The sequence below is a fragment of the Penicillium chermesinum genome (genome assembly GCF_028974085.1).
Source record: "Penicillium chermesinum strain IBT 19713 chromosome Unknown utg000003l:1.0-5111272.0:1.0-5115320.0, whole genome shotgun sequence".
NCBI classification, from domain to species: Eukaryota; Fungi; Ascomycota; class Eurotiomycetes; order Eurotiales; family Aspergillaceae; genus Penicillium; species Penicillium chermesinum.
The window spans coordinates 4,379,725-4,404,130 of record NW_026695313.1 but is presented as its reverse complement, the minus strand read 5'-3'; the positions used below and the strand labels follow the sequence as shown (position 1 = coordinate 4,404,130).

The window sequence follows — 24,406 nt, the reverse complement described above, 5'->3', positions numbered from 1 at the left end:
GTTTCCTGTAAAGCGTGGATAATTTCTGAGCACATCACAGCCTCTAGTATGACTATCCCAGGGAGAAAAAGATCCTCAATCTTGGGTGCCAGGTGCACTTGGATCGGACTACGTAATGCTGAGTCTCTACTCAAGATCGCCGGTAGATCGCAAGGGAGACGTAATTATCATTCTTCCGGCATGTTCTTTTAAACTTGCCCCTGTGTGACCCGCGGGACTCGACATACATCAGACCCATAAGTCCCCGGTGGCTTAAATAAGAGTCCTTTCTTTTTCGCACCTGTGATGCTTGAATAGTATCTCCGGACTCCAAAGTCGTCGAAGCCCAGCATGCTGGTGGATGATTGGAATGGGTTCGACGAGGACTCGGAGCTTACACCTTCCGACCAATCAAACGAGAGCAACACATGCTTGAACAAGCAATTGCAGGAATACTATCTTGAGCTCACCGAGGATGGTCGGTTTGTACGGTGGATGCGCAATAACCCGAAATACCCTCGCAACTGGACCGGCCTGAGAAAGACATACGACACTACCGTGATTTGCCTATTGGATCTATTCGTGTAATTTTTCTCTTTTCACCCTTTGGTGGTGCTAGACAGCAAGCGGCTAACTTCTTATAGAACAGCGAGTAGCACGGCAGGTGTAAGTCTCAGAGCATTGATTTCCCACACTAGCCCTCTTACGCTCATTACAGGCAGCTGCTGCCGGCGATGCTAGACATGAATACCATCTGGCTAAGACCGTTTCGATACTATGTTTTGTGACTCTGTATGTGTTACACGCAAGCGAGGAAATATAGCAATTCTTTAACATTAGTATAGGTTTCCCCTCGGGCAGTGTGTGGGGAATATCTTCCTTCCACCCCTATCTGAGACCTTCGGCCGCAAAAATCTCTACATCTTAAGCGGAGTTATGAGCTGTATATGCTGTACTATCATCGGGCTTGTACATTCCTTTCCCGTCTCAGTGATCATGAGATTACTCGGTGGCACCTTCTCGGCTGTTCCAGGTACTATTGTCGGAGGGAGCATAGAGGACATGTTCAACTCTCAGGCTCGCATTTGGGTGGTCTTTTTCTGGACCATCGCCTCGAACATTGGACTCATGATCGGCCCAGTAGTCAGTAGTTATGTTGTTGCTTCGCTCCATTGGTATGTAAACTCTCCTACCTCACGTCCTTCATTGCTTTCCACCTACTTACGCTGATTCAAGGCGATGGGTCTTCTACATCTACGCTATCATCATTGGAGTCATTACCGGGCTTCTTTTCCCAATTCTTGAGTCAAGATCTTCATATCTTCTGGTACATGAAGTTAATAAGTTACGACCTCAGATCCCGCATATCCGCCCTCCTTTGAGCCATGATCATAGCCTGGATATACGGGTATTTTTGCAGAAAGGTCTTTTCCGCCCTATCGAGTTATTTTTCAAAGAGCCCATCGTGATCACCCTTTCTGTGATTATATCTTGTGTGATGTCACTGATCTACATATTTTCCGAGGCTCTCCAACCTATTTACCAGTCCATGGGGTTTTCTTCCTCCCAGGCTTCTTTGATATTTTTAGCTCTCGCTCTTGGTACATGTCTAAGCGCATTCACAAGGGTCCTCGACAACCACATCGCCAACCGGCGAAAAGCGCGTGGTCTTCCGATTCGACCCGAAGACAAAATTATCGGAATGGCTATTGGCGCACCATGTTTGGCAATCGGCCTTTGGTGGTTTGCATGGACTATTCCCCAAAGGTACAGGGCCCACATGTACCCTGGATCTTGCCGACAATATCGCTGGTTCTTGTGGGCTATGCTATGACGGAAGTCGATACAGTGCTATATGGGTATATCTCCGATAGTTACCTGAACTACTCTGCCAGCGCTTCCGCAGCAGTGGCATTCATGAGAGGAATGCTTTGCGGGACATTTCCGTTATTTACGCCCCAGATGTTCGATGGTCTAGGCGCGAATATCGCAGGATCGGTGTTGGCGGCGGTGGCGACAATATTCTGTATCGTACCCCCTTTGCTCATGTGCTATGGGGAACAGATTCGTCGCCGGAGTCGATTTGCTAAGTACAGCTGGGAGATACAAGAGGAGATGGGAAAAGAGGAAAGTGACAGGTGAAAAAAATATTTCTGTTGAACGAGGGAATGAATAGTTTATCATGCTTGATAATAGAGGTACAAACTGTAACTAGCTGTCTAGGAAGGGGTTAATAATGCACTATCGACCAGTTAAGCAGAAGCATCAAGCAAGGTCAAGCGAATGGCGAGAACAGTCAGAAGAAGCATACTCCATATCTATCATGTCCTAAACAGCTAAACTTTGTGGGTAGCGGCGGCCCTTGGCTGCTCATGTTGAGCGTGAGCAGTTTCCCAGAAATTTTGCTTCTTGCCGCGTTTGACAACCAATCCGTAAATATCAAAAGGATCAACAAAGGTCACAAACTTGTTTCGAGGATCTTCATAGCCTGGCCCTTCGATCTCGGTCACCCCGTCTGTCGCGAGATACACTTTGTTTGAATAAGGTAACGACCTCATTGGATGGAAAACATTCAAGAGGGTAGTGTTGCTGTACATAAACACTGTTTCAAAAAACCAGAAGAACCATTCGTGCTGGAGGATAGGGCTCACATTCTGCGGACCATCTTGAGTGTTCAAACTAGCTGCAGAAAAATATTCCACCGTCCGGTAGATGGTTCGAATAGTGATTAGCGTGGAACTGATATAGAGAACAACCAGGCATCGTTTGATATTGCGGCTGAGAACACCCCCGCGCTTGCAATTGTAGTGGAACCGACCAGCAAGAGCAACGAAGCCTGTCATCAGAGCGAGTTGCAGGATGAGTGCTGCTTTGAGGAGGCCCTTTCCGATATTTTGTTCGCTTTCCGAGGATCCAGCGCTCGCAACATGAGCAGCTCCATTGGCAGTGATGACTTCGATGACGATTCCAAGAGCAATGAAGGTTGTGAAGACGCGACCGGGGTGGATCGGCGAGTGGTAAGGGATATAGTACAGCATTCGTCCAAGAATGAAATAGTTGGCACCTTCGTAGACGGGTCTGGTGAACTTGTTAGTAGTTTGCCATTGTACTCGTGATCAGCGGATTCGCTTACGGGCCAGTCAGAAGAAGCACAGAGCTAGCGATATAAAGGGAAACGTTGCCCCACTGCCCAAAGGCAGCCACTGCCCGGGTGACGAAACCTCCAGTAAAGAGTAAAGACGACCATGGCAAAAGGCCCGTCACCTTCCATGACTTGTATCTCCTAAAATATCCCTTTAGCATCTGCAAGTACCACTGCACTCGTTCGAAACCGAGAGACAGGACATACAAATTCTGATAAAAATGAATGCCACCAGAGACAGCGAAAAGCGTGGCAAATGCAATTGGAGCCCCTTGATTTGGAGCATAGAACCACAAACTCCCTTCTTCTAGAGGATTGTCAGAAAGGCCGCTTCCAAGGTCGTGAACGAGACAGACTTACGATATGACCGTGCTTCAAGCATTGTTGATGATATTGGCGGGGTATGATAATCTCGTACAAGCACCGTGCTTCTTGATTTCTATCGGATCGATCTAAGTCCTCTCTAGCTACAAGGGGATCTATCAACGTTTATATAGACTCAAGAGCGCGCAGATGAAGACTACATTAGCAATGCCACAAAGAAGCGAGAACGAGATTTCCCGATTGGGTCAAAATCCGCGAAGCAAAGTCTAAGGGATCGCCGGTTAGAGGCTTCGCAAGAGATTGAGCAAATGAGCATCCGCGGTTCTGGATAGCTAGAATTCGGGGTTCCATGGGAGTCAGCCTCAGAGTGAAGACCTAGGCGCAGCTGCGGCCTAATACGAGGTCATTTCCAGCCTTAGCCCTGAGTGGGTCCATACGGGGTGACTTAAGGATGCTTAGCCTCCTGGTCAAAGCCAAAAGCAAAAGCCACTTAGAGTTATGGAGTCTGCGACAAGGCAGGATACGAGCAGCCCAAACAGGCAATTCTCGTACTCGCTCGGTGGGACCCAGTCCCGTGACCTGCATGTGACGAGGTACGGTTGCCCCGACAACAACCACGCAATCGGAATAGGGAAATGATAGCGCCGATCTGTGGACAATGGTTGCGATCTCGACTCCAGCGCTTTCAGGGTCTTTCGAAACATCCACAATTCAACGCTTCGAGCATTAGACATCATGCCGTCTAGACAACCTCAAGCATCTTTGTTCCAAGTCTATCTACGACTACGCCCGCCGATCGCAACCAGACAAGATGAACCCGAACGTTTTCTGACAGTCGAGCCCCCGGAGCCAACCCAGGCCGATGAGATCGTTGCGCCTGTTCCTACCCACATCACATTGCAGCCACCAAGCGACTCGAGAAAGCGTGCAGTGGAGAAATTTGGCTTCACAAAAGTTTTCGAAGAAGGTGCTTCGCAGCTCGATGTCTTCCATGACACCGGCATAGAATCCCTCGTGAGAGGAGTTCTGACGGAGGGTCGCGATGGACTGGTCGCAACACTGGGAGTGACAGGTAGTGGAAAGGTGTGCAGGATATAAGTAACACAAAAAGGAGAGGCTCGGAGCTAACGTAAGAACTATAGAGCCACACAATCCTCGGCTCCAAGACGCAGCGAGGACTCACCCAAATGGCCCTGGATGTTATCTTCCGTTCACTGGAACCAACATTGAAGACGGAGGATGGCGGCATTACCCCCATGATGCTTGCTTCACTGGCTGCCTCGGATACCTCTGAGGCACAACTGTTTGGCGCCCAGACCTTTTTGGAAGCTGTTTATGGCGAACCCAATGGACGGAGCTCGAGAGCCCAAACTCCCATGAGTCCCTCTCGCACCAACACCCCACTAACGGTATGGAGCCCCGAAAATTTGAATTCCCCGGAAACCCTATCTATCGTTCGCCCCCATACCCCCGGACCTGGTCTTAAACCTCGTACCAAGCCTGGAAGCAATCGAATGGTGGAATCAGACCTGCTTGCTAGCGACATGGCCTTGGAGCAGCTTGGTTCCTTCCGAATGTCCCCTGAAAAGCCGGGGAACATTACCCCAGGATCTTTCAACCCAATCCCTTATACCCGTTCCAGTTTGCACGAGTCCCGTTTAGCTAAATCTCGACTTATTGTTTTTAAGGAGCCCACCCCTGCTTTGGTATTCCCCCGCCGCCAGCAACGCGACAGACCCAGTGTCCTCCCGAAACTGCCAGATGTCAGCCATTTGACCGTCGATTTAAACCCACGATCCGATTACGTCGTCCTAGTGTCCATGTACGAGGTGTACAATGACCGCATCTTTGACCTCCTGTCTCCAGCTATTACACCCGGAGGCAATACCATGTCTCGTGGTAATAGCCAGAAAGACCGACGGCGCCCACTGCTATTCAAACCCACGGAGGGGTCGCCGGACAGGAAGGTTGTGGCCGGCTTGCGCAAGATTGCCTGCAGTACTTACGAGGAAGCGTTGGCCATTCTCGACGTTGGTTTGACTGAGCGGAAGGTCACAGGTACAGGATCGAACAGCGTCAGCTCCCGAAGCCACGGCTTTTTCTGCCTGGAAGTCAAAAAGTTGTCTAACAAGCGACACGGCGAAGCCAGTTGGGTGGGTAATACTCTCACTGTCGTGGATCTGGCAGGCTCGGAGCGAGCCCGAACAGCGAAGACTGCTGGTGCCACGCTCGCCGAAGCTGGTAAAATTAATGAGAGTTTAATGTACTTGGGTCAATGTCTGCAAATGCAGAGCAACCTGCAGGACGGGGTCAAGGTAAGCCACACCGCGATTTCGGTCACAAATCGAATGCAGAAGCTGATGCATCATAGACTGCACTTGTTCCTTTCCGGCAATGCAAGCTCACTGAGCTCCTATTCTCGAACTCGTTCCCATCGTCGAACCAGATGTCGCGTGGACTCCATCCTCAAAAAGCCATCATGGTCGTCACTGCGGACCCATTAGGTGACTTCAATGCCACTTCCCAGATCCTCCGTTACTCCGCGCTAGCCCGGGAGGTAACCGTTCCTCGCGTTCCCTCTCTGACCGAATCAATAATATCTTCCTCTTCCGGCCGAGATCGATCCGGCAGCGGTAGGGTCTCACCAAACGGTATTTCTGCGGAAGAATTGGACCGCGCAGTGGCCGAGATCGGTCGTCTAACAAAGGACTGCCACAGTCTCGCCATTAGACTTGCAGAAGAGGAGATCGTTCGTTCGGAGTTAGAGATCAGGCTTGCAGCGACAGAAGGCCGATGCGTAGACCTTGAGCAAGAGGTTCGAGAAGAGTGCTGGGCCGAAATGGATGAGATGATGGAAGCTGAGCGGAAACGATGGCAGAAGGCTTGGGATGAGCAGGTCCGTAAATTCTACCCCATTAATAGGATCGTGAATGCTGACCAACTACAGATCGGCCGCAACGATGAGCACATTGACCGAAAGATTGAACTTGTTTCGCGAGGCTTCAACAGTAAGAGCCTCCTCATCAATCCCCAGGTCTCCTCAACGACTAACAGATCGTGTTAATAGTTTATGAAGACCCTGAGCCATCGACAGATGACCGTGTGGAAGAGCTAGAACGGGAAAACGACCAGCTACGTCGTCGTCTAGCAGCTCTCGAACGAGAGATGAATTCGCATTCACCTACTCGCAAGCCAAGAGCGAAGAATGCCACGCCGGCGCGGCAACATAACAACGTGCTCGGCCGCGAAAGCGACATTGAAAATGCATTGCAGCGCATGAACCAACTTAATCTTACCGACAGCATGTTCTCGCCTCCATCTCCAAGCTCGCCGGTCAAGAGCACACGAAAGATGGCGACTCGGAAATTTGACCTGGCACCGGAAAACGAGATTTAATTCGTTTATGAGTTTCCTTTTCAAGTGTTATGACTATTATGATATGAATTTTTGCAAACCTGATGGCGGAACTTCATTGGATTGTGCGTTTCGGATTGGCTGGATACCCCTTTAGGTCCAAATACTCTTCCGGCGTTCTGGAGTGTTCATCTTGTGGAGACCTGGCGGTTCTAGAGGTCTTTATGTTCTTTTGCATGTTTTATTGAAGATATTTTGGACCGCTCGACTTGTCGCAATGCCTTTTGACCATCGTGTATGGATGAGATGAAGGCTTATCGTTTCTAATTCGTGCACTTAAGAGAATCTTGACTGAGTTGAAGGAAATGCGCGATTTCCAAACCATAAGGTGTAGATTATGCTTAACTTCTAGTTAAACGCTTCTATTATGTAAAAAGCTCAGTAAAGAGCTCAAATCAACCTGTAAGTGGTATCGATCAGGCCAATGAACGCCAGTAACCGCTGCAGCGCAAGAATAACCAACCGCAGATATGCCAAGCCAACCAACGAAGATAATAAGGACAGAAGTTAAGGGCTTTTCCGCAGCGATGAAATGAAGCACAAGCATGGTCTTGACAGAAAGCCCATCAAATTCATGCGGGCGTAGTATCCATGGACTCTGGCTTCTCAGTAGCCTTGCTAAGAGTAGGCGCGTTGGAGTCCTTGACATCAGGATCATCAACAGCTTTAGCAGGGTCACCTTCCTCATGCTCTGCTATTTCATCATCGTTCTCTTGCTCGTCTTCGTCCTCTTTCTCTTCTTCAAGCATGACGGCATCCTCACCATCTTGTGCGTCGTCATCCCCAGCATCTTCCCCATCTTGGTGCTCCTCTGTACCAGGGTCTTCCTCGTCTTCACCCTCGTTTTCATTTATATCGTCCTCTTCATTGTCTCCTTCATCCAGGTTCTCTTCACCACTGGCGGCGTCATCCTCTGTCTCGTTTTCTCCTGACTCGGGCTTCAGGTTAGGGAACATGAGGGATTTCCGCCCAGGGGATGCCTTAAGCTTCGTTTCATCAACATCGCTCAGCTCGCTTTCATCGCCACTGTTTATACCATCTCCAGATTTCCCAGTCTTGTCCGCGTCTGTGGATAATGGTCCGTCCGCTTGCGGAGTTGAGGTAGGACCAGGTGCCCCAGGAGCATTAGAGCTACGGTGAGCAGGCGGCGCTGAATCGTTTTCGGTGGTGGTAAATTTAGCTGCTGTCCGAGGGCCGAGTTTGAGGTTGACAATCGTATCAGCGCGCTTCTGGATATCTCTTCGTGCAATACCCTTAGTACGGCCACGAGGGGCTGGTGTGTCGGAAGCTGGTAGAGATGCGGTAGGCGTAGATGTCTCTGTTGGGGCATCCCCAGCCATGAGAAGATGGTCCACTTTCATCTTTTCCTTGTTCTCCTCACTGACTTGCTCATTGAGAAGGGGGATGTTGAGCTCGTACACTCGTGAGTATAAGTCAGCGACGAGGTCTTCACACATTGTCACTTTCATGTAATTGTTGTTCAGCTTCTTCAGCTCTAGAGAGTCCCGAACTAGCTCAAGAAGAGGTTGGCTATCCGCGGTCAGACTGGGTAGACCCTCCAAGCGAGCGGTCTTGGATGAAAATTCTTCCCAGCCAAGTGGTCGGAAGATACCCTCTTCGTATCCCTCATTGATGTTGGCTGCCCTTCGAATCATTTTGGCGTAGGTTACGCATAGGTCTTCCCATAGTTTCGCGTGATTGATGAAGTCACCCTGCTTCTTTCTGACCCGACGAAGCAATTGGTCCAGGCTCGCGCGGTCATCGAGCTGGTCAAGAAGATTGACGAAGAAGTAGACGTAGCGAGTCGTATATACAAAGTGCCTCCCAGGTCGTTCGTACTCGGGCCGCCAGACTTGGATAGTCAGTGTTTTAGTAAATATTTGGGACATTTCATGCTTGGCAGCCGCCGCTGTTGTGGCATTGATCTGGTCATCGTAGATGATATGTGCAGCCTAGGACGGTAAGTAAATCGTTGAAACGATTTCGCCGACGATGGAGTAGAAGCAAAACTTACCTTGGCGCTCATACGATGATGCCAGTTAGATTTGTCCGCGGTCTTGAATTTCTTGATCACCTCCAACACATACGGCTTCCAACCCTCTAGACTCTCTGGAGGGCTCACCTTGGCGGCCCATGGAGTGGAACCAAGAGCTTTCACTCCTTCGGCCGGCTGTAAATGCATTAGCGAGAGGCAGATTAGAGGAACACAGCTGCTACTTACAGTCAAACTACCACCAGAGACAAGCCTGTTGACGATGGACAAAAGTTTGAAGTGAGGCTCGAAAATTGGCTCTGCACGCGAATCTTTGCGTCGCGGAAGGGCGTCGATAGCATCATGAAAGGCGTCTAATACATCTTGAATTTCGACTCGCTTCGAAGTGGTGCGTTCAGATTCACCAGCGCAAAACATCTTCCACATACATTTCCCGAGGTAGTAGTGGTTCCTATTCTTTTGTTGGTTTTTGGGCCTAGGTCATTGAGATCAGCAAGGTAACTTACATCCATCGGTTAGGTTTGTCAGCTATGGCTCTTCGGAGAAGATTGCTCGCAAAGCTCCACACAGAATATAGTGGCATTTCCCTGAAAGGCTGCCCCTTGTACATCTGTTGGCTTTCTTGGCTGTTGTAATGTTTTGGGAAGTCCGTTAGGCTGAAAGCACCCATTGACAGTGGCTCTCGAGAGGAGGAGTAAAGACGGATCGCAAAATCCGTGTAAAGATCAGATATCAATGCACGAGCTTCAGCTGTGGGTTCTGCTGTTCTAATGGCGGCGGATACAGCGATCGAGTAACAATGGATAGCGTATCTCTGTGTCGTGGCTAAATCATTTCGACTGTTGTTGATCTTGTCGGCATTCCACGTGATGTCTTCCTCCAACTTGGTGTCATAGGTTTGTGCCAGGCGATAGAAAGTTTCCCATCTACCAGTTCCATTTTCTAGGTCCTGCTTGAAGAGATTGATGGCATCATCAAGCTCAGATGTTGAACCAGGATTGAGCCGTTTCTGAGCACGAAATTTTGTTAGAGTAGCATGCCCCAATAGGAAATACCAGCCTTTCGCGGCAATATTGGCATTGTCACCGGAGACAGGCACCATGGAAAGCTCCGTTACCCCTTGTACAGCTCGGAGGAGAAGAGAAGGATTGATCGGGGTCTTCATGTACTGCGACCAAACACGTCTGTTCAGCTGTACCGCGGGTGACTGTGAAGGAAGCCTAACAGGTCCAATAGCTTGCTGCATCTTCTCAATTGTCGTCTTAAGTTCAGACTTTGACAGATCTTTCATGTTCATCTTGTTTGCTTGTCTGAGTACGAAGTCGATCATCATAGTGGCTGTGAGCCGGTCTAACTTTTCAGGAGAGCATCCATGGTCTGCAGTACCGTCTAGTGGCGAGAATTTGATGCCATGGAGGTCGTAAAGGACCTGGCAAACTTCATCCTCATAGTCACCCTTGATTTCAAGGCCGAATAATTCAGATTTCATGAGTTTCAAGAACCTCTTTTGCGAGTATCTGCACATGGAGCGAATCCCAAGGGCATTGTGCAGAGAACGCAGGACGTGGATGCGATCTTCAAGAGCATCATCGAAAAGCTCCTTGTTTTGAGAGATGGCCTCTACAAAGAGGGTATATTGAAGGATCCAGCAACGAACGTATAGCTCTCGCATTCGCTCCTTGAAACTTTCGAGGGATTTTGCCAAAGCTCCACGAAGCTCTCGTCCGGGTACCTGACCCACTCGCACCGAATCTTCGTAAAGAATGAAGCTGTGAAGAACTCGAGTGAGGCGCGCAACTGCAGACATGGAAGATCGAAGATGATCCATATCTACACACTCATAGGACTTTTCAGCTTGAGTAAGTATAAGCGGAATGGCTTTCCCCATTAGGCTGTCAAGAGACTTGAGCCACCCCAGTAACGTAACTTGACGGTGCTCGTTCGTTTCCTCGACGTGTTTCTCATCTTCTAGTTCTGCCATGATGATCTCAATGCTGCGCAGGTAGCATGAAACTACCTTGGGAGGATAGTCAATGGCTTGATAAGCTTCTTGGAGTCTCCGCCACAGGAACAGGCGTAGCGTTGCATCGCCTCGATCAAGGAACGACGCCATTTCACTCGACTGCGACGGAGCCTCACTTGTAGTTGCATCATGCTGTTGCAGAGTATCATCAGCGCTCTCGACCGACGAGGGCTCAAGGATCGGTTCAATAGCCTCGATTAACGATACTGGGTCTTCGTCATCTGCATTGAAGACCTTGGCAAAAAAATCCATGCACTTCAGCTTGAGGACCTCCTGATCAATGGTTTCGACTGAGAGTTCAGACATTATAGTGTTGTTCACCATGCTGATTACTGGGGCTTCAATGGACTGGAGAGTCTGTTTCAAATCTTGCAGACATAGCAGCACATGGTCGCGATCTGCTTCGCCGGCAAGATTTAAATGAAAGACCGAGGTCCATAGATAGCGTAGTGCGATGTTACGGCGGCATTCCTCTGAAGGGCAGTTCGCGATAAAATAGTCCAAGGCTGTTTTAGCAAGCAATCCCCACCTGTTCAGCCGATCACGCTGTGTAAGTCGCTTGTCTTCATTGTTTTCACCGCTCAGATTTTCGACTGATGCAAAAATGTCCAAATGAATTTCATATACTGATTGAATCATTTCTAGCTCAGCGAAATCCTCAGTCCGGTACTGAAAGGGACTCCCGACACCGGACTCCAGGATACGACGCCCAAGACCTTCGGTAAGCTCAGAGAGGCGTGAATAGATGAACTCGTCTTCGCGAAGCAACATATTGGCTACCGTCGATTTCAAATCGTCCGGCCACACAAAGGAAGCATAAGCCGACCGCATAGGAGAAAATCTCTGGTCTTCTCCATCCGGTTGTGGCATAAGAAGCTGTTTGAGCCATTCGAACGATGCATCGTGTGGGTGGAGCCAGCCGCCATTCACGTTGCTCGAAAAAGCATAGAGCTTTTCCCGAGAGGGTATCACTTTTTGCTGAAAGGGTTTGCGAGACACCTTGCGAGTATGCTCAAGGAATACAGCGAGTCCAGATTTGCTTGAGCCGCGCATATCTTTGAGAGAAGACGCCTCATCCTTTTGCTGCATCAAGCGAGATTTCTCATCATTCCACGATTTAATGATGCCACGGACATCGTGGAAGAGACGGGTCTCAGGGTCCTCTGGAACGGTATCTGAATCGTTAACAGTGGTTGCTTTTTCCCTCAAGCTGCTAATGTCACCCAGTGCATCAATATCCAGTTTGGAGAATAGAGATCCAACAGTATTAAACAACCAGTCATCGGCATTGACGAAAATTTCAAGGCGATCCTCATAATAGCGCTTTTGATCAAAGGCTATCTCTTCAGGTGGCAATAGCGCTTCAGCATTCGAATCGCGTGCCCTTGTTCGCCGGCTTTTCATCCTTCCCCCTTCGGGTTGGTCGTCGTTGGCTATTGATGCTGATGATCTTTTACGCCCCTCCGTAGGTGATTTCGGTTCATCATCTTCAGCGTTTCCGTCTTCATCAGCAGCCTGGGGCTCTGCAGATAACTCGGTAGTTTTCTCAGTAGGGCGAATGGACTGACCCTCGAGCGATTCCATTAATTGCTTTTCTGCGCTCTGGTCTATGGAGGATTGCTCCTCGGTAGGCTCTGAGAGAGCTGCTGGCGTATGGGCAGTCGACTTCACAGTTTCCAATTCCGTTTGATTCTCATCAAGCATTTCCACATCATCGTTCTCCGGTTTGACATCCTGTCCTGGTTCTGTAGCACTTTCCGCAGCGGCTTTATCAGGGTCATCCATGTCAACGTTGTGTGATTCGGAGTTCCTGGATGGCAAGGTTATCTTTAAAGGCCGACTTGGAGAATCCGAAATTAAAGCCTCTTCTTCATCATCTAACGCTTGAATGATTGCTTTCCCGACAGAATCCCATGTTGCTTCGGCTGGACTGAGTTCTCGGGGGAGACAGATAACGCAAGGGGACCTTTGGATGGATTCAGGTCCTGAATATCGTCTGGAAGGTTTGGGAGGTATGGATAAGTGTCTTCATGCTGCTTCAGGTATTTCAAGAGAGCTTTCTTCGGCTTCTTAGTGGGAATCTGAGAAGCAGACAGCTCATCAAAGAGAGATCGGAGTGTGGCCCGCAAGCGTTCCTCTGAAAATATTTCCTCAAGGCCAAGTTGTTCGGAGCGAAGGTCAAGACGATTTTCGTCGTCTGCGAGCACACTCTCGAGACAAAAGCGGGTCAATCGATAACTCTCCAAAGCACTACCCAGCCGTGCGCTTTGCCTCCATAGGTTGAGATCAGTATCGTCCCGCTCCAAAGCTTCGGCGAATGACCTCAACGCTTTCTTTGTGACACTGATTCGTTTTTGCGTTGTTTTCGCGTCCGGTGTGACCGTTCGTAGCGTTTCCTGGGTCGAATCAAGGAGGAATTTCCCGTAGTTTTTGTGCGATAGGTAGAGGGTTTGGAATAGGCTCGATGTTGAGTCGTTCACATTGAATTCGCCAATGGCATCGGTAGTGACTTCTTCAACCTCGTCTGCTTGCGGAGTATCAGGGACCAACGCACGTTGGAACTCGGATGTCGACTCAGGATATTTGAAGATCTCGGAGTCTAACAAATCGTCGTAGGCTTCGGCGGCCTGAGCATAGAACTCGGGTCCTTGAGAGTGAAGCTTCAAAGCATTCTGGTAAAGCTTGAGGGCCTCTTCGATCTGCAGCTCCTTCGTATCGTCAACCTCATCTTCATTCCCCTCATCGGGCTCGACATTCAATGCCACCCAGCTCGCCATGATGATCGCCACTTAGGGTGCTGTCAAATGGCAAAGATTGCGATCGCAAGTGAGAGCATTGCCCCTGCAGCTACGTCGCAGGTCGAAATCTTTCAGCGTGAAGGTATTACCGCATAGGATGTCAATCCGATAATCCCCAGACACGGTCCACGCGTAACTGCCTGATTAGGAAAGGACGCTTCTCCGCCTTCGTTGCCTGGCGGCCTGAAGCTCATTCGGGTTATTTGCTTGCTCTACTCCTCTTCCCTCTCTTGGTCTTTTTTAACGAATATCCTCCAATTTGTGAATTGAGCGACGTTTCCCCCTGTTTTATCAGCGTTTGATTCTGCTGCGCTTGTGCAGGCGCCATGGTTGCGCCAGCTGTGCCCGAGTAGGTCCTCCTATTTATCCCTCCGTTCAACTACGTGGTCTCCGGGAACATGCGCAAACCCATTGCTTGCAGCCAGTGCGGGATTGGGTTAGCGCGAGGTCTCAGATTCATAACTGACGACTGCTCAATCATTCAGGATCCATGAGGAGGAGGAACTGCATGTTGCCATCGACGCGCGTACCGACTCTCTCCAAAACTTACGGGAGTTAGGTCCCCCAGATCTGGTATACCTTGTGAAACAGCCAAAGGCCAATTCAACCCGGCAGGTGTGTTTTTCTTCTATTCCCCTCTTTATCTCATATATTCACTGCTACTTTGCTTTGTCTACATGTGGCCCAATTGAGATCTCCTGCTAACCATTGATTCTGTTTTTGTAAAGACCGGAGTGTACCACCATGTAACCGGAGTCGATGCCTCTTCCTCTGCCAGTCTCGCTGCCTACGTCAACTCTCTCACATTCTCCCCCCTCGATAAGACAAACAAAGTAGTGTCGGGGATCTACTGGTCAGGATTTCCTTGCTCTGAGGTTGCGTGCCTTTCTCTAATTTTGCGCAGCTGCTACAATGCCTTCTCACACTTAGACATGCGGGTGGAGGTGAAGATCCCTGGAAGCTTAGAAAGTTACTGCATTGATGAGCGAGGCGACAAGCGAGTGGCCACCGAGGCTCTCTGGCTCGAGACTTTCCTCTGTGGTGTTCTGCGTGCTTATCTCTATGCCGATGATGGCAGCGGTGATGCGATTAAGAAGATTGTGGGTGTCCGACGTTTCAACCCAATTACGAATACAGAGATGGAGCACAAGTTCCTGGATGCAGCGGAAAGGCTTTTTTTCTTGGGTAAGTAATGCCATCAATACCCTTGCATGGCAATACATACTTACAATGGCGCAGGTCGTCAACTGAGCTCCGACCCCGAAACTCAAGTACCGAACACTGTCAGTAACCACTTAACATCTGGTATCCTAAAGTACATTCACACAACGGGCCGTTATACCTCGGGTATCAATTTGTTTGAGAAACTGCGCACTCGGGACGTCGAGGTGTCGTCTCTCTTGGCTCGAGTTCAATTGATGGCTGATGAGGAGGTACGGGCTGTACGTCTGATGTACGATGCCTTGCAGGATGTTCCAATGGATTATTCTCTACTTGACTGCCAAGCAGCCTTTTGCCAGGATAAGGGTGAGCTTGAAATGGCTTTGCAGTGTGCGCAACGTGCGGTTACTGCAGCCCCAAGCGAGTTCACAACCTGGGCTCGTCTCGCCGAGGTCTATATCGGCCTTGAACAATGGGACTTGGCTCTTCTGACCCTCAACTCATGCCCTATGTTTACCTACCAAGACAAAGACTCCCCTCGGATGCCTCAGCCGTCTCGAATTATGCTCCCTATTCTCAGTGAGAGTGTTTTGGATGAAATTGATGAAGGTCAGCCTAAGCAAGGAGATCCTCACGATTATATCCATCCATCTCTCCGGAAATTACAGGCAGCTGGCTACCAAGGGACTTTTTTGAAGGCTTACAACCTTTTGACCAGGATTGCTGCTGCAATCGGGTGGGATCAACTCCTGAAATGTCGCAGCGAGGTATTTGTGATGGAAGAGGAGTATCGCGTTGAGCGGCAGCATGTTTCCAAGCCTGCTCAGTCCCTCGAGGCAGAGACAAACGGGGCAGCTTTAGGGGATAATAGCGAGGATGAAGGCACTGAGTCAGGGTCTGTTTCAGGCCCTGGTCCCGCTGAAACCGAAAAGGTGGAACCTGAGAGCGGGATCGAGCGCCCTGAGCAAACAGTGGCATCAGAAGTAGTAAAGTCTGGCAATGACGATGTAAGAATCTTCCGCCAATGTTGGTTATGCTCCTTACTAACCAGCCAATAGCCCGATCCATCCCACCACCAGTACACTCAATTTCACAACAAGCGCCTTTGCGAGCGATGGTTGGATAATCTCTTCATGGTTCTCTACGAAGACCTCCGCATTTACACTATTTGGCGGACCGAAATGGCCCAGTTCCGCCAACAGGCTATGGAATACAAGAAATCTGCCCCTGAGTGGGAGATTCTCGGCGAGCTGGCAGAACGGTTGCACCATTTTGACGAGGCGATCGAAGCATACCAAAGCTGCTTAGCCACTCGTTTCTCCCCTAAAGCGATGCGGGGGCTTTTGAAGCTGTACGAGAAGACGAACGATACCCGGAAGATGTTAGGCGCCTTGATTCGTTTGATCGCCTGGCAATATCGCTGGTACTCCGAGGTATGATCCGTGCCCCTTGAAATGATTTGGAAAGCATTATATTTACCCAACTAGTTTTCTCCGGAGCTGCTCTTCTTGATGCGCAAGCTGATCGAGGACGAGGGGGCTGTGAAGGTCCGCAGTATCGTTCAGGCCACCAACCTGCCCCAGCCTGTTCTGGATCTTACGCATCAATACTGCCAGCTTTGTGCCACCTTCCGCAGCAGCGGTAGTGACACTTGAGCTGTCGGTGGTTTCTGAACGGTGACGGACACAATTAGGCTCTCCTGCCATCTCTCTTGTTTGTGTTAAGATAAAAGGGGCGCAGGCTTTATGATCATCCACGAGGCTTGCTTTTTCTTCTTTCTTCCTGTCAAATGGTTATCTGAGGTAGCTTAGATCGTAAATAAGGTGTGTTACTTTTTAATTGACTTTCTTTCTATGCGAGAGTTCTTCTGAGCCAAGGTTGGGCATCGTCACATGATTCAGGTAGCGGGATAAGCATTTGCTCTTTCAACCAATGCTGTCTTCGTCAAGCACCAGTCGCTTCTGGTGTGGTTCAACTTGACATCCGTATGGAGCAGCTTCTGTCTTGCATTTGGACAGTGACCTTCGAAAAGCAGGAACCTGATAGCAAATCGAATCTTCTCAAGCACCGATGCTTCGTTTCCCAATCTCATACTGAAGGCGGACCAGGAGTCATGAAAAGGGCCTACTAGTTAGACGCATATATCAACGCCATCCTACAACGTACGAGCTACACCATGAGGAGGCCGCAATGAGGTCGTATGGCTATCCTTCAATAGGTCCAGACTAGATATCGATATCGTTTTGAGGAAGATACACCCGTCCATTGACGCAGCGAATACCTCGCTGGGAGAGGAGCCAGCAATGCTATATCCAGGACAATTTTACTCGTCGCCCTCGTCCTCCACCTCAGCGAGATCGGCTTCCTTAGGGATCTGGTCGCCCTTGGCCTTGGCGGCAGCCTGTGCCGGACCACTAGTCTTAGCAGTATCACCAGCACCTTCTTCCTCGCCTTCCTCTTCCTCCTCTTCCTCTTCTTCCTCCTTGTCTTCTTCATCGCCATTGGCGCCATTTGCAGCGACCTCGTCGTCTGCCGCGGCGGCAGCAGGCTTAGTCTTGCGCTTCTTGGCTGCTGGGGGACCTGCAGAGCGATCATTGTCAGCGCTGAGATCATCTCAATGACATCTCTTGGATGCCTCCGAGCTATCGCGGTCATGACGTACCTTCATCTTCGCCCTCTTCCTCTTCTTCGTCTTCGTCGAATTCCTCCTCCCCTTCTTCCTCTTCGTCTTCATCGCCCTCGTCGCTCACGTCGGGTTCAGAGTCTTCGTACCTAGGTACAGACGCAAGTGATCAGTAAAGATGCTCCAATATTCTCGTCACAGTCATTGAGCTAATCCTCTTGAGCTAATCCTCCATTCCTGAATGGGCCATGGGATGGCAGCCTGAGAGCATGCGACGAAGGCACCGTGCCGGGGTGCGTAAGCCGAGGCTTGGGGTCTTCGGCGCAGCAGTGGGCCGAACTTACTCTTCTTCCTCTTCGCTCTCGTCGCTGGGGAGAGCCTGAAGCTCCTCCTCAGGGTCGTTCTTCCTCTTGCGGGTGGACATTGTGGAAATATTAAGTTTATGAAAGAAGTGAGGTTTGAATTGAGGAGGTTCCCGGAGGGTGGGAAGTATATAGATGGGGGAAGGTGGAGAGAAGGGGAAATGGGGAGAGAAAGGTCCTCAGGCTGGGCGCACGGGCTATAAGAGAGAGAACGAGGAGTGGCAGTTACGTTACAAGGGTTTCCCGAGCTCCAAAGGGGGGGAAATGGTAGGAACCAAGGGAGAGGGGGCGTAAAATAAGCTGAGGTGACGACATGGGAGTGATAGCTTACACTGCCATTGAGTGGAGTAGAAGTGGGTGGTGCGTGGCGATGGGGTGAGGAGGGTGCGTGCTGATAACTTGCATTCCAGACCTTAAACTGGGCTCTGCGGAGATCAGACCGGCTCCCTTCTCTCCCCCCCCCAGAAGCCTTGACACACACGGGCCAACTTTTCCCTATTTCCCCGTGGGCCAGAACCAACCCCCCCCCCCCTACCCCCTTTTTTCATACTACTTGCACTTGTAGTAGCTCCGTCCTTGTTCACGTCTTACAAGTTGTATGGCCGCTCCACACCTACTGCGCCAAGAACTCAAAGTTCGCCATACTCGGATCGAGCAGATTCTCGTCCAGCCCAAAGCCATATGTTCCAACCATGTCGTAGATCAAGTCGGGCGGTGGGAACCCCTGCGCCATTGCGTTCGTGCCCCCCGGGATGTCGCGGGCATCCACGGTGCTCCCATCGCTAGCGCCCACTTGCCATGCAGCTTCCCAGGAGTCGAAACGCTCGAGCATCTTGCCCAACCCACGTGCAATGTGCCGGGTCAAATGCCGCTCGCCGGCAGACACACAATTCATCAGCTCGATCACTCGCTCTACAATCTGTCGGACCTGACGAGCATTAATACTCAAGTAGGCCGAATTCCAGTTCATAGCAACTTTGATCAGAAAGGCCGCCGAGAATGTGACCATGGTGTGGGTGAAGATGGGCACCCCAACTATCGCATCCCGAATATCCGGTTCTTCGAGCACCATGTTGAGGCATGCGATCGCGGATGAAATGGCGATGTTGGCGGATTCCTTACGGTCCATGGAGAAAGAAGGGGTGTTGGATGGAGACAGGCCGCGTAAGGAGAGCGAGTTGAGTTGGAATTTGGCGAAATGGTAATGTAGAACTACTCCCTTCGACGGGTAGGTTCGTACATACGGGCTGTCCGCTAGATAGAGTCAGTCGAGTTGCTTACGTAGGTAGCACGTTGCCGTAGAACTCACCTGAGCGAGGCTGCCATAGTAAGCGCCATTGATCCACGGCTACATTATATACGCGCAGTTGGTTGAAATCCGACTCGATGAGTGCTTGTTCAGTATCACTGCCAAACATACGGTACGCCTCAGTCAAAATTGTGAACAATGCCACTTGTGCCAGCAGCCGAAAATCGCCCGAGACGACCATGGGGAGTTCAAGGAAGGTCTCGCAGTTGCGGATGGCAATATCCTCGTGAATCACCGGCGGTCGTCCATAAGCTATACTGAAATGATGATCACATACATAGAGCAGGTACCATAGTTGGGCCCGCTTATATTGATCGGTATGACCGCGGGTCAAGCGCTGGTAGCTTTGATGGAGGCCCATCTCGGTGGCGATGCGAACTGCATGCCCCGAGAGCTTCCAACTTAATTCTGATAGCCAGAATGCGCCCACACAGAGTCCCCGAATGTCATCCAGCGTATGGGCCCGAGTCAGAGCCATGCTCGAGACCAATGACACATACTCGCTATAGCATCGGTTGAGGGTCGCTGTCCGGTTGGGGATGTGGAGTGCCGCGACAGTCAGGACCGCGGCTGAAAGCAAGGTGGACGCACGACGAACGGACGTAAGGTCGTGATGCACGAGGATGATCCCACCCCAGAGAAGTTGATTCATTGTCCGACTAAAGTATGCAAAAAGCTCCTCAGCCTCATGGATAGAGATGAGTCCCCTCGTGATGAAGTCCTCTTCCAAGAGTGTCTTTCTGGGCGCCTCAGTATGATTATTCCGTAGATTGCTGAGTTTCGTAACTTCGTACAGGCTGCGCATGGGGGCAGGAACTAGGTCCGGATTTTGAAGATCTGCCTCCTGCGATGGCTCTCGAGTGACATCCATAACTACGCCGGGGCCCTCTTGGTGGCTTGTATGGGGATGCGACGTGCCAATGGATGATCGGTGGGTATTGTGTGAGGTGACTGGGCTGGGTCCATTTCGAGTGTCCCCGACCGTGTATGAGGAGAGATCAGGCAACCCTGCCTGGCTGAGGAGCTGCGATACCGCAGCCTGAAGCTGTTGTATCGAAGCTGTTGCCTCTGATTTCCATCTAGGCCCCAGAGATCAATGTTAGTCGCAGAGGTTGCTGCGGGGACGGAGAGATGGAGAGTACGCACATGCCATCATCGTCAACGAACTTTTGCGAGAAGTCATTCACGACACATTTGATTCCACTCCGGATGCATTTTGTGCAATTGGATTCGCCTGCGCGAAATTCGCATCGGATTTTATGGCGCTTACACTCAGCACCTGGAGCAGGATTAGTATTTCTGTACGGCCAATTGTGGGGGAGACTCGCATGCTCGAGCTTTGGAAATCTTGGGCGTTGGACGTGGCTGTGGAAGTGCAGAGCTCTTTGGCGAATCTAGGTCAGCCTCTGTTGACGACCGTTTGAGTGGAGTAGACGCATCCATGCTGGAGGAAAACGATCGGTGATGCTCCGTAGGGGCAAACCCCCGTTTGGCGGGTGAGGCGTTTCGGTGAAGCGAGCAGATCGGCCAGCGCCGAGGTTTATTCGGCCATACACTTGGAATACGAGGCCTCCACTCAGTACCCTATTGTAAGGAGGCTCATTCTTCTTTTTCTCTCTCTATCTATTCTTCTAGTATCTTCATCTCCTCAGCTCCAGGCACACCAGCCTCCTAGTCTAGCAATGACGTAGCTGTCTAGTGGCAGTGCGGCCTGCGCCCCGAGAATGCATCGCTCAGTTGGCCCAACCTGAATAGGCAGCTCCCAAGGTACAATGGCCGGGAGGAAAAGCGATTAAAGCCCCGTTCGAGCTGTATATCCACAGCGCTGGCTGGCCGGGCAAAGTCCGGTGGGGGAGCATCAGGGACGGATTATCTCGGACTTGATGCGAATGCGGAGAACCGCCCCGTTTCCTCATAAGTTGTGGAATACGCATATGTCACCAATTTCGTTTCATCGTATTTCTAGCCCTCAAACATGCATATCCTTATCACTGGCGCCGCCGGGTTTATCGGCCAATTACTCGCCAAAGAGCTCCTTAACGACTCTACATACCGCGTTACGTTGACTGATGTCCAGCAACCCCCCCTTCCCAAGGGCGTGGCCTATCCACAGAATGCCACTACCGTGAAAGCAGACCTCCTTTCTGCTGCGAAGGAGATTATCGATTCCTCTATCGATGCTGTCTACGCTTTTCATGGCATTATGTCTTCTGGCTCCGAGGCCAACTTTGAACTGGGTATGAGTGTGAACGTGGACGCCACCCGGAATCTGCTAGAGGCCTTGCGGCATACTTGCCCAGGAGTGCGGGTGATCTATTCGTCTCAGTCAGGCTGTGTATGGCCAGCCATTGCCTGCTGTCGTCACAGATAGCGTCATTCCAACACCCGAGTCTTCTTACGGGGCGGAGAAGCTCGTCTGTGAAACGCTGATTAATGAGTATACTCGTCGGAAGTTCATCACCGGGTTCACTTTACGATTTCCCACCATCTCCGTTCGTCCCGGAGCCCCCACTGCCGCGGCATCGTCCTTCCTCTCGGGCATGATCCGGGAGCCTCTGGATGGGAAGGAGTGCGTGATTCCTATTGAGGACCGGTCGTTCGCCTCATGGCTCTGCTCGCCTAAGACGCTCGTACACAATCTTATTTTCACATTAAGCATTCCGGCCGAATCACTTCCTCCACATATTCGCCAGATCAATGTGCCTGGGATCTGTGCTACTATTCAAGAAATGATGGATGCGTTGGAGAAGGTGGGCGGCAAGGATAAATTGGCCCTCCTTTCTGAAAAACATGACCCTTCCCTGGTTCCAATTCTCAAGTCGTGGCCAACACGTTTCGACAACAGTCAGGCCATTGGGTTGGGCTATAAGCGGGATAGCTCGTTTGAGCAAGCCGTAAGGGATTACAAGCAGAATTTAGAGAGTTCTTGATTGCGCCCAATTATCCTCTCGGAATTCATAATTGGGAAGGATACGAAATGTTAAGTTTCTTCTTGAATCACGTCAAAAAAGAAATATGGAATTCTTATGTGACCGTAAAAGACTGAGCCCTGAAAACTTGAAGGCTCAAACCTGCGAGTTTTATCCATTAGAAAATGCCAACCACCAGGATTCAGCAACGAATAACAACCAAAGCATATTCCACACAGGTTCCTCAAAACTTTCTCAAGGCTTGGAAGACCCCAAATACTGACCTCTATACTTCACATTGGAAGGTTCCATCTTCCCCTCCCCTTCACGTACTACTCATGGGCGCGTTCTTTACGTCGATAATCTCCTGTTAGTAACTGAACATACCTGACATCGGGAACAATCTCAACCAGGGGAGAATCATATCCCACAGGCTGAGAAATATATTTCCGGTTCTGCGCTTTTGTATCGGCGGCTTGGAAGTTCCTTCTATAAGCTACTCACTACTAGTAGTTCATTTCAATTGCCCCAGGTTAATCAAATGAGAGCTCGACTGAACAAACACTGCTCCTTCAATCCAGAAAGCTCCAGCAGCCCGATTCTTCTCAGTATTCAGCCTCATAATATCCATTGCAAACTGTACTGGTTCTTCAACGGGGGCATTCAGGGATTACCTGTATCCTCGGTATTTGGATCACGGCCACCTGGGCCGACTCTCGAATCGTTGAATAATCAAACAAGTTATGCGAGCATATTCTTGCATAAAAGAAAGCATAAGACTGTGAGCTTCGAGTCTGAAAAGTGAAGTCATCTAGGCTCTGACAAATCAAGTCTTGTAGTTACGGAGTGCCGCGGACCTGAGGGGGTTTAGTGGAGACAATGATGATTAGTCGACATCAACCCATCTCGCACCTTCGTCCTCGTTAAATACCTCAATCGGCAACGAACCTTCAGCATATCAATTCAAAATGAGCATTCCAACATCCGCCCGGCAATGGACTCTTCGTGAGAAACCCCACGCCGATCCCGTACTAGAGGGCGCCAACCCCACGTTCACCCAAGGAACTGCAAGCATTCCCGAACTGCAGGATGGCCAGGTTCTGCTAAAGACTCTCTATCTGAGCAACGATCCGGCACAGCGAACCTGGATCTCACGAGCTGTTCAACCAGGCCGTTTATATGTTCCGCCCGTGGAGACCGGTGAGGTCATGAGAGCTGGTGGTATCGGGCAGGTTGTCAATTCCCGCCACTCTACCTTGAAGCCTGGCGATCTTGTCACGACAACTATCGGATGGACAGATTATTCGGTTCATGATGGCGACAGCGTCTCCGTGATTGACCCACCTGCCGGTCTTGCTGTAACTCATTTCTTAGGTGCCCTGGGGCTGGCTGGCTTTACAGCCTGGTATGGTTTGTATGAGGTTGCGAAGGTGACCAGCAAGGATGCTATTGTGATCAGTGGCGCTGCCGGCGCTGTGGGCAATGTTGCGGTCCAGATTGCGAAGAAACTGATTGGCTGTCGAAAGGTAAGTTCGAGAAGTCCGAGCCGAAAGTTCACATGCTGAAATAGGACTTTAAAAAGGTCATTGGAATCGCTGGCACTGACGACAAATGTCGAGGGGTAGAAGTCCTTGGAGCAGATGTATGTTTAAACTACAAATCTCCATCCTTCAAGGAAGACCTGACCAAGGCGACGGACGGATTTGTCGAGGTTTATTTTGGTAAGCTGTCCTTTAGACTGGTTGAAGACCTTTGAAGCTAACCGAACAAAAGACAATGTTGGCGGAGAGATTCTTGATTTCATGTTGACTCGGTTGGCCCGGCATGGCCGCGTTGCAGCCTGGTAAGCTTTACATTCTTTAACAAAGGAACATTCTAATCTAATGATTGCAGTGGTGCAATTTCCAACTACAACCGGGATTCGGACCCCACCGCTCTCAAGAACTACTTTGTAAGCCTTCTCGCTTGTATAGAGCCCTTGGTCCATGCTTCTTGCTGACAACCCCTCAGGAAGTTGTTTCTATGCGCCTGCAAATCCTCGGTTTTATCGTCATTGATGGGCTCCACCTTCTATCAGGTGCACGAGCGGCCCTTGTAGAAGCATGGCAAAATGGTAAATTACTTCTCGGAGAGCAGGCCGAGACTGTTGTCGACACTAATTTCTCTGATATCCCTCGCACATGGAGTATGCTTTACTCCGGAGGAAACACCGGCAAGCTTATCACAAAGCTTAAGGATTAGATCCAAGTCAATTGATTCCCGGATGTTGAGCACTTGCTAGTGGTTATGCCATGATGGGATTTTGGAAATTCCCCTTTGTTCCTTACTCCCAATAGTGATACTAGGATTGCCGGCACTGCCTTCATCCC

General features: G+C 50.2%; 10 protein-coding genes across 10 annotated transcripts; 5 read left to right on the top strand and 5 right to left on the bottom strand.

Annotated features, from left to right (window-relative positions):
- Positions 1 to 330: 330 nt before the first annotated feature.
- Positions 331 to 2,121, top strand: N7468_004617 (uncharacterized protein; the record flags this gene model as incomplete). Its single annotated transcript, XM_058473914.1, has 6 exons — positions 331 to 563; positions 624 to 645; positions 698 to 771; positions 825 to 1,154; positions 1,216 to 1,472; positions 1,526 to 2,121. The coding sequence occupies 6 exons, from the start codon at positions 331 to 333 to the stop codon at positions 2,119 to 2,121; spliced, it is 1,512 nt and encodes a 503-aa protein (XP_058332917.1).
- A 194-nt stretch (positions 2,122 to 2,315) lies between these two features.
- On the bottom strand, positions 2,316 to 3,503 carry N7468_004616 (putative RTA1 domain protein; the record flags this gene model as incomplete). Its single annotated transcript, XM_058473913.1, has 4 exons — positions 2,316 to 3,057; positions 3,113 to 3,262; positions 3,329 to 3,428; positions 3,482 to 3,503. The coding sequence occupies 4 exons, from the start codon at positions 3,501 to 3,503 to the stop codon at positions 2,316 to 2,318; spliced, it is 1,014 nt and encodes a 337-aa protein (XP_058332916.1).
- Positions 3,504 to 4,180: 677 nt separating this feature from the next.
- On the top strand, positions 4,181 to 6,841 carry N7468_004615 (uncharacterized protein; the record flags this gene model as incomplete). Its single annotated transcript, XM_058473912.1, has 5 exons — positions 4,181 to 4,528; positions 4,588 to 5,760; positions 5,817 to 6,341; positions 6,393 to 6,453; positions 6,513 to 6,841. The coding sequence occupies 5 exons, from the start codon at positions 4,181 to 4,183 to the stop codon at positions 6,839 to 6,841; spliced, it is 2,436 nt and encodes an 811-aa protein (XP_058332915.1).
- Positions 6,842 to 7,431: 590 nt separating this feature from the next.
- Positions 7,432 to 12,660, bottom strand: N7468_004614 (uncharacterized protein; the record flags this gene model as incomplete). Its single annotated transcript, XM_058473911.1, has 4 exons — positions 7,432 to 8,811; positions 8,874 to 9,029; positions 9,081 to 9,303; positions 9,359 to 12,660. 4 exons carry the CDS (start codon positions 12,658 to 12,660, stop codon positions 7,432 to 7,434), a joined length of 5,061 nt encoding a protein of 1,686 aa, XP_058332914.1.
- Positions 12,661 to 12,752: 92 nt separating this feature from the next.
- N7468_004613 (uncharacterized protein) lies at positions 12,753 to 13,652 on the bottom strand (the record flags this gene model as incomplete). The annotated part of the gene is made up of 1 exon (XM_058473910.1): positions 12,753 to 13,652. The coding sequence occupies one exon, from the start codon at positions 13,650 to 13,652 to the stop codon at positions 12,753 to 12,755; it is 900 nt and encodes a 299-aa protein (XP_058332913.1).
- Positions 13,653 to 13,679: 27 nt separating this feature from the next.
- N7468_004612 (ChAPs family protein) lies at positions 13,680 to 16,489 on the top strand (the record flags this gene model as incomplete). Its single annotated transcript, XM_058473909.1, has 8 exons — positions 13,680 to 13,755; positions 13,995 to 14,022; positions 14,159 to 14,288; positions 14,402 to 14,526; positions 14,578 to 14,858; positions 14,913 to 15,841; positions 15,893 to 16,267; positions 16,322 to 16,489. 8 exons carry the CDS (start codon positions 13,680 to 13,682, stop codon positions 16,487 to 16,489), a joined length of 2,112 nt encoding a protein of 703 aa, XP_058332912.1.
- A 668-nt stretch (positions 16,490 to 17,157) lies between these two features.
- Positions 17,158 to 17,881, bottom strand: N7468_004611 (uncharacterized protein; the record flags this gene model as incomplete). The annotated part of the gene is made up of 3 exons (XM_058473908.1): positions 17,158 to 17,414; positions 17,497 to 17,606; positions 17,802 to 17,881. 3 exons carry the CDS (start codon positions 17,879 to 17,881, stop codon positions 17,158 to 17,160), a joined length of 447 nt encoding a protein of 148 aa, XP_058332911.1.
- Positions 17,882 to 18,432: 551 nt separating this feature from the next.
- On the bottom strand, positions 18,433 to 20,571 carry N7468_004610 (putative C6 transcription factor; the record flags this gene model as incomplete). Its single annotated transcript, XM_058473907.1, has 4 exons — positions 18,433 to 19,073; positions 19,129 to 20,207; positions 20,275 to 20,407; positions 20,457 to 20,571. 4 exons carry the CDS (start codon positions 20,569 to 20,571, stop codon positions 18,433 to 18,435), a joined length of 1,968 nt encoding a protein of 655 aa, XP_058332910.1.
- A 532-nt stretch (positions 20,572 to 21,103) lies between these two features.
- On the top strand, positions 21,104 to 22,058 carry N7468_004609 (SDR family oxidoreductase; the record flags this gene model as incomplete). The annotated part of the gene is made up of 2 exons (XM_058473906.1): positions 21,104 to 21,436; positions 21,459 to 22,058. 2 exons carry the CDS (start codon positions 21,104 to 21,106, stop codon positions 22,056 to 22,058), a joined length of 933 nt encoding a protein of 310 aa, XP_058332909.1.
- A 947-nt stretch (positions 22,059 to 23,005) lies between these two features.
- Positions 23,006 to 24,278, top strand: N7468_004608 (MDR family NADP-dependent oxidoreductase; the record flags this gene model as incomplete). Its single annotated transcript, XM_058473905.1, has 5 exons — positions 23,006 to 23,563; positions 23,608 to 23,758; positions 23,811 to 23,880; positions 23,931 to 23,988; positions 24,048 to 24,278. 5 exons carry the CDS (start codon positions 23,006 to 23,008, stop codon positions 24,276 to 24,278), a joined length of 1,068 nt encoding a protein of 355 aa, XP_058332908.1.
- Between the last annotated feature and the right edge of the window lie 128 nt (positions 24,279 to 24,406).